Source organism: Hyaena hyaena, unplaced genomic scaffold (assembly GCF_003009895.1).
Source record: "Hyaena hyaena isolate Hyena2069 unplaced genomic scaffold, ASM300989v1 scaffold_670, whole genome shotgun sequence".
NCBI lineage: Eukaryota > Metazoa > Chordata > Mammalia > Carnivora > Hyaenidae > Hyaena > Hyaena hyaena.
Window position 1 is genome coordinate 404,025 of NW_024081306.1, and position 13,786 is coordinate 417,810.

Sequence of the window (13,786 nt, forward strand, 5' to 3'; positions counted from 1 at the left end):
GCAGGATTTAAAAAATACCTTGCCTTTATGCTGGGTATAAAATGGTATACCTATGTGGTCTTCATTTATGTTTCTCTGCTAATAAGATAGAGCATTTTCTCTGTATCATTTTTAACTTTTTTATTTTTATATTTTAAAGTTGCAGCAAAATTCTAGTAAATTCAGCTCCATTTGCTCTACTATTTTTTTTCCTGAACAGTTTGAGAAGAGACATCATGACCCTTTCTTTCACCTAAATGCCTCAGTATGTATTTCCTAAGAATATTCAATAATAGGGGTACCTGGCTGGCTCAGTCAGTAGGACATGTGAGTTGATCTCATGGTAATGAGATCAAGCCCAACAATGGGCATAGAACTTACTTAAAAATAATTAGGGGTGCCTGGGTGGCTCAGTCAGTTGAACGTCTGACTTTGGCTCAGGTCATGATCTGGCATGTGAGTTCAAACCCTGCATTGGGCTTAATGCATCAGTGTGGAGCCTGCCTTGGATCCTCTGTCCCCTTCTCTCTGACCCTCTCCAGTTCATGCATGTGCATTCTCTCTCTCTCTTTCTCAAAAATAAGCATTTTAAATAATAATTAAAAAGAATATTCACTAGTATATAACCACAATATAATTATCAAAATCAGGAAATTAAACATCAATACAATGCTATTAATCCACAGTCCATATTCAGATTTTATCACTTGTCCCAATAATGTACTTTCTAGCTCTTTTCCTCCTGTCCAAGATCAGTAACTCCCAGATCCCTTACTGCATGTAGTTGTCATGTCTGTTTAGTTCCCAGACTGGTGATAGTAATACTCTCTGTCTTGAAGTCTACTTTCAATATAATACTATGGCTCTTTTGATTATTGTTTGAATAATACATACATCTTTTTTCAATTCTCTTACTTTCCAATTACCTGTGGCTCTTATATGTCATGAGTTAGGAATTGCTTTTTAAGTCTAAGCTGACAAATTCTATCTTTTAATTGGATATTTTAGTCCGTGCACATTTAATGTAATTATTGGTTTGATTGGATTTGGTTTTACCATTTTGTTATTCATTTTCTCTTTGTCTCTCTCTTTTTTTTTTTAACATTCATTTATTTTGAGAGACAGAGTGAGTGGGGGAGGGGCAGAGAGAGAGAGAGAGGGAGTTTGTGTGTGTGTGTGGTTTTTTTTTTTTTTTTTTAGAAATTGAAGGTTTGTAGCAGCCTTGTGTTAAGCAAGTCTATAGCATTTGCTCATTTCATGTCTCTGGATCACATTTTGGTAATTTTCACAATTTTTCAAACTTTTTCATTATTGTATTTATTATGGTTATCTGTGATCAGTGATTATGACTCACTGAAAGATCAGATGATGGTTAGAATTTTTAAAAATACTTTTTAATGTTTACTTATTCTGAGAGAGCATGCAAGTGAGGAAGGGGCAGGGAGAGAGAGAGAGAGAGAGTCTGAACAGATTCCACACTGTCAGCACAGAACCTGACACAGGGCTCACAAACCATGAGCATGAATGACTACCTGAGCCCAAAATCAAGAGTCAGATGCCTAACTGACTGAACCACTTAGGTGCCCCAACAGTATTTTTTTTTTTAATTTTTAAATGTTTATTTATTTTTGATAGAGACAGAGCGCAGGTTGGGGAAGGCAGAGACAGAGAGAGAGAGACAGAATCTGAAGCAGTCTCCAGGCTCTGAGCTATCAGTTCAGAGCCTGACACAGGGCTATAAACTCATGAACTGCAAGATCATGACCTGAGCCAAAGTCAGACGCTGAACTGACTGAGCCACCCAGTGTCCCCAAGTATTTTTAAATTAAGGTATTACATGTTTTTCTTAGACATAATGCTGTTGCACACTTAATAGACTGCAGTGTCATGTAAACATAATTTTTACATGCACCAAGGAACCAAAAAATTCATTTGATTTGCTTTATTGTGATGGTCACTTTATTTTGGTGATCTGGAACCAAACCTATATCTCTGAGGAATGCCTATATTCTCAAAGTTTTGAAGTTTTGCTTTTCACAATTGTTAGTTTAATCTATTTACCCTTAATCTGTGTATTTATTTGGTGTGAGGTAGGGATCTAATTTCATTTTTCCACATATGTAACCTATTCTCAAAAACCGTTTATTGAATAGTCAGATTTCCCTCAGTACCCTACAACACTTACTATGTTGGGTACTGGATTTATTGCATTCCCATAAATACTTTGGGATTTTGTTGTGCTGTGCTATTTCATTACTTGGCCAACCGCTTTACTTGTGACCTATATCCTATCCCCTCACCTACCTAAGAATATTCCTTCAGCAAATCTCCTGTCTCTCTCCTGCTTCAGATTTTACTCCACCTGAACATTCCTATCAGCATATAACACATTGTTATTTTTCCGTATTAAATAAACAAAAACTCAACCTCACCTACCGCTTTAGCTCTGCTATAGTTCTCTGCTCTCCTTCACTACAAAACCTCTACATTTACTGTCGTTGGAGAGGAAAAACTTTTCCTCTCCCCTCTCAGGTTTATTGTCTGGGAGCCTGTGAATTAAACTGACAAAAGAAGATTGAAAGGAAAAATTATTCAAATGGGAGCTTACAAAAGAAGCTTAATAATTGGTTAAAGTTAGCAGAGAAAAAGAAGGGGGTAGAAAAGGCCTTTGGGGAAGAGAACCTGGGTTTCTAGAACAAATGGGAGATAAGGAAGTTTGTGCTAATGCTTTTTCATGCAGGTGTGGGTGGTTTATCCATGTTCATGGCCATAAGATTCCCCTGGAGAGTGAATTTATGGTAGATATACTCCAGCTCTCCTTCCTGGTAATAAAAGCCCACCTCCGTCTACCCCTCAAAAAAGGAATTTATGGCAGCCTTACTTCCTAGACATCTCTTGGAGTCAGATAAGGGAAGCTCCAAAAAGGCTTCTTTCTGTATTCACTGATGTCTTCAGCTTAAAAGAATCTTCATACCAACAGGCTCAATGGGTTCCTGCATTGTCTCCAATTCCTGTCTCCCCGTTCTTTCCTGAATCCTATTCATTTCACTGTTCGACAACAATAGCTTTTGTCAAAGTTACCAAATGCCTTCCACATTGCTAGATATAATGGTTGTTCTTAACATTCATCTTGCTTCCATTCTTGTTGCATCTGATACCCCCCAATTCTCAACACACATCATTCGCTTGGTTTTCTGCAAGCTGTTTTCCTTCTTCCTCGCTGGTAACTTCTCAGACTCCTTTGCTGGCTCACTCTCTTTCTATTGCAGTGTTAAGTCTTCCTGAACTTTCATAGATTTTTTTTAAAAAGTTTATGTATTTATTTATTTATTTTTTTTTAAATTTTTAATGTTTTTTTATTTATTTCTAGGAGAGAGAGAGACAGCATGAGCAGGGGAGGGTCAGAGAGAGAGGGAGACACAGAATCTGAAGCAGGCTCCAGGCTCTGAGCTGGCAGTCAGCACAGAGCCCGACGGAGGGCTCGAACCCACGAACCGCGAGATCATGACCTAAAGCGAAAGTCGGCTGCTTAACCGACTAAGCCACCCAGGCGCCCCTATGTATTTATTTTGAAAGGGAGAAGGAGGGGCAGAGAGAGAGAGAGAGAGACAGAGACAGAGAGACTCCCAAGCAGGCTCTGTGCTATCAGCGAGGAGCTCAACCAATGCGGGGCTCAAACTCATAAACTGAAATCATGACCTGAGCAGAGACCAAGAGTCAACAGCTTAACTGACTGAGTCATCCGGGTGCCCCAAGCCTTCCTGACCTTTTAATTCTCTATTTGTAGTCATTCATTGGTGTCATATATTTTGTGCCATTAACACTGTCTAAACTCTGATGACTCCCAAATTTTTATTTCTTGATCTGATTTAATTAGTAAATCCAAGTGTCTTTTCATCCACAATGATGTCTAATTGGCATTTCAAACTTACATGTTGTCACGGTCTGAGCATTCGTGTCTGCCCTTCCTCTCTTACCCCTAAATTCAGGTTGAAATGCCAAACTCCAATGTAACGGTGTTAGGAGATGGGGCCTGTGGGAAGTGATTGTGTCATGAGACTAGAGCCCTCATGAATGGGATCAGCGCTCTTATAAAACAGACCCTACAGGACTCCCTAACCCCTTCCACCATGTGAGGATACAAGAAGCCTGGGATCCAGAAGAAGCACCTGACCATGCCGGCACCCTGATCTTGGTCTTCTAGCCAATAGAAATGTGAGTAATAAATTTCTATTATGTATAAGCCATCCAGTCCGTAAGTGGCCTGAGTGGACTAAGACACATGTTTGAAACTAAACTCCATCCTAGTTGATAGACCAAAGTTTTTTCCTTCCGTCATACCTTACATCCTTTACCAGCAAGGCCTTTTATTAAAGGCCAGCAGACTATAGCCAGAGGCCAAATCTGGTCAGCTATTTGTAAAAAAAGTTTTATTGGAACACAGCCACACACTCTTCTGTTACATATTGTCTATGGCTGCTTTCGCACTACAACAGCAGTGTGACCAGAGACCCTATGGCCAGCAAAGTCTAAAATATTTACTACCTGGCCCTTTACAGAAAATGTTTGTTACCCTACATAATCTGCCCTCTCTCACTTCCCTTCTGTTCTAGTGAGTTGTCTTGGCCTTCTTGGCGTTTTTGCTAGGCAAGTGTCTACCTCAGGGAGAAGCTGCTGTTCATCTGCCTACAGTTCTCTTTCTTCAAGTATTGACTGCCTCACTTCCTTCAAGTCTGCTCAAAGATTACCTTTTCCATGAAGCCTTTCCTTACCACTCTTTCATACGGTAATTCTCCTCTCCATCCTCACCCTGATGTTCCCAGTTTTCTCTTTGAAACACTCGCTCTTAATTTGCTACATAACCATTTATTGTTTTGTCTCTCTCCACCAGAATATATTCTCCATGAAGGCAGGGATTTCCCCCACCCCTTATTCCTCATTTCTGTTCACTGCCATATTTGGAGCATTAAGAATAATACCTGACATGACTTAGGCACTCAATACATATTTGTTGATGAATTCCCTATTCCTGTCCCTCTTCTCTTTGGCGTGTTCATTTATCCATGCATTCACTCTATATGTATTTACAGAGTAATTACACAGTGCTGGCCACTGTGGTAAGCACTGGTAAAGGACCACACCAGTAAAACGGCCCCTGTGCTCAGAAAGCTTAACATTCTGACTAATTCTTGGGGATGCTGGAACCAGCTGGTAAACGTGCTGAAGAGCTGAGTGATACACTTTATGTTTCAGTTACAAATCTCCGTTATTAAACAGCTATTGCTATACGTTATTAAAGTGCATGACTTCACAATTAAGCCGTATGAAAAGCGGAAGTAACGAACACCCCAAATTCGCTACTCCCTGCCTACTTGACTACGTTTTATTATTCACATCTAGGAAGGCGGCGAGCCGCACATCTTCGGGCATGCTCAGCGCGTTGCTGAGCCCACCGCGCGGACTCGCGGGCGCCGGGTCGGTGGAGCCCCCGTGCGCATCTGTTCGCTCGGACACTGAGGGCGCCCTCCACGGACAACCTTCCCACCGACGGAGGCCAGGGACTCCCTCCGAGCGCACATGCAGGGGTCTCCAGGCGTGGAGGGAGGAGGTGCCCGAGCCTCCCCGGACCGCTCGGCCAGCTTCGGTCACTCTGGATGGACACCTGGAAGGAAAGAGGGATCGATCATTCGGGCCTCCACTTGCCGGGCCTGTGGCGAGCCGAGACGCGGGGATCGGCTGGGAATGCCTGGACGCGCGGAGCCCGGTGGGAGACGCGGGGCGGCCGCTGGGGTGGCGGGCGCCGCGCGCGGGAGGGGAGAGTGCGGGCGGCTAGAGGCGGCTGGGAGAGCGGGAGGGCGAAGGAGGGCTGCAGGGCGGGCGCCGTGGCGGAGCCCAGGTGCGCGTCCCAGGTGCGCGCACGCGGCTCCCGTGGGACCGCTCTCTACCGGGCCTCAGAGGTGCGGTGGCCGGAGCTGCACTGGGGACCCGTGCGTGTTGACAGATGCCCGTGACTTGGTGGAATTTCTCCGTGCAGGGCACTGAGGACGGAGTGACTCTGGGGATCACGCAGATAGACATTCTCTGGCCCCAAAAAGCTACTGATGCAGTGGTTTTCAAAGGGGATCTGGAATAGTCAACTATTCCCTTTTAAAAAATGGGTAATTTTAGACCTTAAGAAGTCTTAGAAATTATTCCTGCGGAGCCCAACGCCGTCATTTTACGGGTAAGGGTCACACGGAGATTGCGTGTAGAGCTAGGAGAGAGCCTTGGGTCTTCTATCCCAAGCCTACGATTTTCCTTATCCCAAAGGATACTGCCATTGCACGTTTTACTGTTTTCCACTCTGTTGTTGAATTCATTAAAATGTTTTTAATCCACATGTGTTTTATTTTGTAGGAAGAAGAAATTGACCAAATGAAAAACATGAAGTCAAATAGAATCCCACTTTGTATTATTTCAAGACAGGGAAGTAAAAGTAAACCATTGCTGTCTTTCCCCAGTGATATCCTGGATTTTATTACTGGAAGCACCCAGTTTTTCTAATACTCATGATGTCAGAAGGGAAACCTCCTGCGAAGAAAAGACCTTGTAGAAGTTTATCAACCAGTAAAACTAAAAAAAGAGACTGCAACTCTATTATTTCATTTTTTAACAATGTACCACCTGCTAAACTTGCCTGCCCCATTTGTAGTAAAATGGTGCAGAGATACGACTTAAACCGACATCTTGATGAAAAGTGTGCTAACAATGATGACATCACTCCAGTTGATCAGAGGCGTGTTGGCTTAACAAATTCAAATGTGCCCACAATAGATTTAACCAATGTTGTCTTAGAAGATGTAACTCCAGAAAAGTTGCCACCATCAAAGATAAGTTTAACCCCTGACCAAAGTGACTCAGTAAAAATGGGCGTAAAACAGCAGACCAGCCCCTACTTTAAAAATAATGACTACTTGGGGTGCAAAAATCAAGATAAGTTGAGACAGCATAATGTGAAAGTCATTTCTTTGGGAAGCCTGTCATCTAAATTGTCCAGAAGATACACAGAGGCTAAAAGAGCAATAGATAAGAATGAGGAATTTGCCAATAAGAATCCACGGAGTTCCTCATCCACAGTGGTTAGGACTCCAGTTGATAACTGTTCAGAGATTGAGGACAAGGATCAAATTTTGGAGAACAGTTCTCAGAAGGAGAATGTGTTTGCCTGTGATTCTCTTAAGGAACAGAATACTCCTGAACATACTGTAGAAGGGACTAAAATAATGGAAGTTGAAGGTCAAAAGGTTACCCAGGAATATGGGAGATCACCCCTTACCCCTGCCTTCTCAGATAATGCTGCTGTTTTACTGTCACCAGATTTAACTCTTGGGAATACCTTGAAGTCTACTTCAGAGGACAGTCTTGCAAAGTGGGAGAGCATCAAAGGAGTAGATGGTAAAGATATTGAAAAATGTGAGGCAGGTAGTTGTGAAGAAGTAAAAGTGACTGTTGCTTCAGAAGCTAAAACACAGTTGTCAGATTGGGAGGCAAAATCTCATACTTCTACACGTGATGATTCTGAAGGGCATAACATCCAGGACCTTCCTCTGGAAGGTGACAGTGACTTAAAGAATGAAATCACTTGCAAAAACCCTTTGGAGCAGGGATCAAGCTGTGATATTCCTGATAAAACAATTACAGTACCACCAAGTCATCCTTATTACCTTCGGAGTTTCCTCGTGGTGCTGAAAGCTGTATTTGAGAATGAAGAAGATAAGATGCTCTTTGATGAACATGAGAGGGGAATTGTTACTAAATTTTATCAATTATCAGGTATCTCAAGCTCATGTGCTTCCAAGTTTTTGTTTTCTGTTTGCTGTCCTGATTTGGGCAGTAACCTAATGACCACAAGGAGTCAGTGTGGTTCTGTGAGTCCTCTGTGTGGAATGTGAGCATGCCCAGGAATGCTCCTGGGAATCAGCCAGCCACAAGGTTTGAGAAGAACATGCATGAAAAAGATTTTGTGTCCAGTGATGTCTGCTTCTGCAGTATCATCCTTATAAGCTGTACTTTGGTTATAATGGAAGCATCTGTTTTTCCTTTATATGTGTATTTGATGGTTGTAAGACAGTCTTTTCCAGGTTAAAAAAAAATAACTTTGTGACTTAGAAAAGTATGCTTTGCTTTTGAGCATGTAATCAAGCTTAATTTAGGTTTTATTGTTTTTACACACCATTTTCTCAAAAATGAAAATGAAGTAAAATACAGGCAAGAACAAACCCAAAGTATATTAAGGCCTATTTTTTCCTCCAATTTTAGGTTTTTTGACTCTGCCTTTTAAGGTCAGAGTGTGGAGGAATTGGAAACTTTCAGGCTAAATTGGCACATTTAAAAATAATGGTTTATGCCTTAGTTCCTTGGCAGCCAGTGGTGGCTCTGAGCCCATAGTGCAGATTTGAAGCAAAAGCCACCCTTGTTACATTGCTAATCCGAGGGGCCATGATGGCTTTATGGAATTGAGTCCCTTCTGAGGTAGGAAAAGCTTACTTGGGGGCTACCCTGACTTCTCATAATTTGTATAGTCAGGTTTGACTCTTCAGTAGAGTTTAAAAAAAAATCTTAAACATTGCCAGGAATGTTCAAGAGAAGGGCTTTTGTTTTAAATTCACACAATGGAGTTACGGTATTCTTTGTATTGCTTTGACATGTGAGTGATACTTCTCTAGGCACAGTTGCATTAATTATCCTCACAGCCTCCATCTCTACTTGTGCTGTCCTCACCAGAGTGTGGGCATAAAAATGACACCACGTCGACTCTTCTGTCCACAGAAGTCACAGATCTTTGGTTGGGTGCTGGTTGTATACACGTGGCGTTTGAGTGGTCCATGGCTCTGTGCTCCTGTATAACTGAGAAGTATGAATAGTTCCCCCAATGGAATTTCTGCAGATCCTTGCATATGGTTCCCCACAGGGAATCATTTGCAATGTTTCTGTGTGAAAATAAGTGCTGCTAATTGAGTTTGCCTCTTTAAAGAAAAGGGGGGGGGGGAGTTGAAGATACAGTTACACCATTTTCGAATCGGCAGAAATTTGAAGATAATCCAGATAACAGGAAAACTGACCAGGCTAGTTAAATAAGTTGGCCAAGATCATCAAGTTAGAGATGGCTACCTTACCAACGCTAGACATATTTTGAAAGTCTTTTCAGATTCTTTTCACCAACAATAGAATCATGCATATTAAGCTGAAAGCAGAGAACAAAATAACTGGAATTCTGGGTAGGGGTTCTCTGATGGAGTAAAAATAGACAATGGGAAACCTTGTTCTTAGAAGTTTGTTTTGTTTTGTTTTTTTTTTTTTTTTTACAAATAGTTTATTGTCTGTTCTTAGAAGCTTTAAAATGGCCAATAATCATGACCAACTTTGGAACGTTTTAGTTGTTTATACACCAATCATCGAATGCTTCATCTTGTTTAATCTTTTCAGCAACATTGGGAAGAAGGTGTTATTGCCCCCTCCCTCCCCCACTTTTTTAACAGAAGAGAAAATGGAGTCTTGGTAAGTTTCCTAGATTTGTATAATTCACAAGTGGCAGGGCTGGTGCCATCTTGGATGTTCTTACTGTCCTAAGGTGACAGGCACATAAGGAGACATCTCCATGGGGACTTCTATATGGAATAAATTGTATCTTCCAAAGGAAGAAAAAGATGTTCTTGGGTGATCAGTTGAGTGAGCATAAGTGTATTTCTAATAGAATATGTTGTACTCAGTTTTAAAGAGTGAATATTTGTATTCACTTTTGTTTTGAGAAGAGAGATAATATTTTTCATTATTTTTCTTGCAGTTAGTGGTCAGAAGTTATATGTAAGACTTTTTCAACGTAAATTTGGCTGGATTAAGATGAATAAATTGGAATATGAAGAGATTGCCCCTGACTTAACACCTGTGATTGGAGAATTGCAACAAGCAGGCTTTCTGCAGACAGGTATGATTAGTCAAAGGAAAAGTAAAATGAAATTATGACATGAATAACTAAGTTCCTGCAGAACGATGGTGATATGAGTGTGCTGGCATCTCCTGGTTGGTGCCTGGTAAATAGTAATTTTTTTTAATTGAATTTTTAACCTTAGGACAACAGATTATTCATGCGAAAGCCAGTCTTAGCCTGGGTGAAGACTACCTGTTGTTTTCTTGGCTGTTTCATATTTAGGACGATAAAGTCCCCTCTGGCTAGGTAGGTGGCTGTGGCCACCGAAGAAACTCATTCCTTCTCAGCCCTCACCTTCCAGCAAGAACCTGACTCATTCAGATGCCTCATCTTTGTGATAAAGTAAAGCTGGTTTGCTTGATGTTAATATTAACTCTAAAAGCTTCATCTACCGCCACATGCATGCATATATAAACAGCTCTTACAGTTTATAAGTTCATTGCCTCAGAAATTTATTGATTTAAGCCTGTGAGACTCTTAGATGACTGTGGTTGTCTCATCAGTAGCGTTCATTAAGCACCTACCTATACTGAATACAGTGTTGAACTGGAAACATAGGTGGAGGAAGAATGTGAGTCTTGGGTAGTTGTGACAGTGTAGACCGAAATGAGCAAAACAAGCAAGAGCCGGGTGGTTTCTGTGTGGCAGTTTGTAGTAGAGAGCAGTTAGTAAAGTGAGGTTAGGTGATGCGGCGGACCTGGGAGAAAGGCATAGAGGCTCAGTGAAGAGGCTTGAATGTAAAGGATTAGGCAGTGGGACTTGGGACCTGCTTGGAGCACTGCTTCCCACCCGTCAGCACCATAGGGTCACCTGAGAGCTCCTGTCCCCACCTGGAGGATTTGATGCAGATTCATAAATCCACAAGATTAACAGCCATGCCAGGTGACCTTTAAACAACTTTAAGCAGCAAAACCAGAACCCCAGTGGCTCACTGTTGCACTCAATCAAGTCTGAGTCTTGCCCTCGATCTGCACAACCCTGTGGGACCTGGCTGTGGCTGCCCCTCCTGCTCTGTCACGGCCACAGAGCTCTCCTTGGTGTTCTTCAGCATGCTGAGTGCGCTTCTCTCTCAGAGCCTTGTACTTGCCACCGCACGGCTCATTTCATCCAGCTGTGCTCTGTATCACCTCATCAGACATTTGCCTGACCACCCTGTGTATATAGCCAGGCTCCCTGCCAGGTTCACTTTGTCATAGCCAGTTTTATTTTTCTTTATAACAGTTATCCCCACCTGACATATATATATGCTTGTTATGCTAGGAGTTGAGCTCCTTTTGGGCCAGGACTTGGTTTGATCATTGTAGTGTGCCCAGGGCCATAGAAGATTACTTGGCATGCGGTGTACACCCACTAAGTACTTGCTGGAGGAAAAAGGCACTGCCCTAAGCTGTAAATGCCTTGAAGGCAGATACCAGCTGGGTCTGATTCAGCTGCAACCTTGGGTCTGGGATGGTGTCTGGGGCCTATAATGGCAGACATGTCCGTGTATGTTGAGTGAGTGAACCCATGAAGAGGCCTGTGGGGAGGGAAGAGAGCTGATGGTCAGCTTTGGGAGAGGCCCAGTTGAAGACTTTGTAATCTGAGAGCAAATATACCAATGAGTTTTAAGGAGGATGTGCAAGCCATAATGGCTATCCATATGTGTCTTTATTTTATTCAGATTTTACTTTTTTTAGTGAGAAATTCTATTAATTTATAGTTTTTATGAGGTATCTATTGTCCATATTCTTTTTTTTTATGTGTTTATTTATTTTGAGAGAGAGCAGGTGTGCATGTGTACAGGGGATGAGAGGGGGAGGGACCAAGAGGTGGGGAGAGAGAATCCCAAGCATGCTCCAGGCTGTCAACACAGAGCCTCACAAACCGTGAGATCATGATCTGAGCCAAAATCAAGAGCCAGACGCTTAACCAATTGGGCCACCGAAGGGCCCCTTCATATTTTTTAATAATTGCTTTGGCAAATTAATTACAATTTCTGCAGTAGAATTTAATTATATTTGTATATAACCTAAGTTTCATTCTTCTTAAAGTAAACGGAGCTAGAAAATAGTAAAATTCCTTAAAACCATGTTTAACTTTTTTTTTAAATCCATTTCAGAGTCTGAGTTGCAAGAACTCTCTGAAGTGCTTGAACTGCTTTCTGCTCCTGAACTAAAAACCCTGGCCAAGACCTTCCACTTGGTGAATCCCAATGGACAGAAACAGCAGCTCGTGGACGCCTTTCTCAAATTGGCCAAACAGCCTTCAGTCTGCACTTGGGGCAAGAATCAGACCGGAATCGGTGCCGTGATATTAAAAAGGTTTTGTTGAGTGTTGTAACAGTAAAAACATTTAAAATGTTGATAGCATGTATTAACTTATTATAACAGATAGTACATTTTTTAAAACTATAATTACTTGTTTCAGTTGAAGTTAGATTGAGAAGTCAAAAGAGTATTACAAGGCTTATTTCAATAGCCTAGATTCTTTCTTGGTTTATTGTTTATAATTCTTGTAGTACTATAGTTGGCCCAAGAAATTTCTAGGACCAAGAAAAATCAGGAGGCAACAGGCCTTTAGTAAATTCTAGTGTTTTATTATTCAAGAAAAATAGAGTTTTAGCTACTGTTCCTACAGGATTTAAAGGTAAACTATTCAGTCAAATGTTTATTTTAGTCAACTTTTTATTGAAGTGTTATCTGTCAGTCTTAATAGGCAATATTCTTGAGTTTAGACATAAAATTTACTAAAGACTGTTTTGTTTCTTTTGCGTTTTTTTTAATGTTTATTTATTTTGAGAGAGAGAGAGGGAGAGCACAGGCAAGCATTAGTGGGGGAGGGGTAGAGACACAGAGAGAGGGAGAGAGAATCCCAAGCAGGCTCCATATTGCCGGCACAGAACCCTGTGTGGGGCTTGATGTCATGAACTGTGAGATCATGACCTGAGCTGAAATCAAGGGTTTGATGCTTAACCAACTGAGCCACCCAGGCACGCCTCTTTAGCTTTTGTGAAGGCCTTGAACTGTTTCAGTTTCGGAAAAAAACTGAAAACTTTGAGAAGTTATTTCTTCTGCTCACATTATCTATAAAATACAACTATAGTAACTTTAATCTGGAGGTGCACTGTTCTGGAATTGGTGAGGAGGAAGTGAGTGATGCTTTTGAAAATACTTTAAAACTGTCAGTGTTATTTATTTTGTATAATATATATGTTGTGTATATCTGAATACACACACAGATATACATGTGCTTGTGCACAGGTAACTTTCAGCTGTTACCTGCCAAGAGCCCGTCTTTGTTAGGAAGATACTATAAATACTAATCTTTTGTAAAACATAGGTATAAACAAGGCATGCATTATTAAGAAAATTGTCACTACTAACACTTCAAAAAGTTTATATTTTATCTTTTTAAAAAATATTTAAATTATATATTTATAGTTAATTGGCTTTAAGATTATAAAACCCTCATGGTTGTGGTATGTTAAATATCTTTTTTATTATTAAAAATTTTTTTAAATGTTTATTTTTTAAAATGTTTTTCTTTTTAATGTTTGTTTATTTTTGAGAGAGACAGAGAGACAGAAACAGACTGTGAGTGGGAAAGGGGCAGAGAAAGAGGGAGACACAGAATCTCAAGCAGGCTCCAGGCTCTGAGCTGTCAGCACAGAGCCCGATGTGGGGCTCGAACCCATGAACTATGAGATCATGCCCTAAGCTGAAGTTGGATGCTTAACTGACTGAGCCACCCATGTGCCCCTTGTTAAATCTCTTCTAAGTCCTTTCTTTTTAATTTTTTTAAAGTTTTATTTTAATTCCAGTCAGTTAACAGTATTCTATTAGTTTCAGGTGTACAATATGG

At 41.1% G+C, this 13,786-nt stretch overlaps 1 protein-coding gene across 2 annotated transcripts in view; it reads left to right on the forward strand.

The window, feature by feature from the left end:
- Positions 1 to 5,834: 5,834 nt before the first annotated feature.
- Positions 5,835 to 13,786, forward strand: part of FAN1 (FANCD2 and FANCI associated nuclease 1) — a 31,473-nt gene continuing 23,521 nt past the window's right edge. For both annotated transcript variants that reach the window (XM_039217190.1, XM_039217191.1), the window contains exons 1-4: positions 5,835 to 6,202; positions 6,376 to 7,791; positions 9,803 to 9,943; positions 12,045 to 12,246. In XM_039217190.1, the coding sequence (XP_039073121.1) occupies positions 6,528 to 7,791; positions 9,803 to 9,943; positions 12,045 to 12,246 (1,607 nt within the window). In that variant the 5' untranslated portion in view covers positions 5,835 to 6,202; positions 6,376 to 6,527. The remainder of the gene's footprint in view (positions 6,203 to 6,375; positions 7,792 to 9,802; positions 9,944 to 12,044; positions 12,247 to 13,786) is intronic.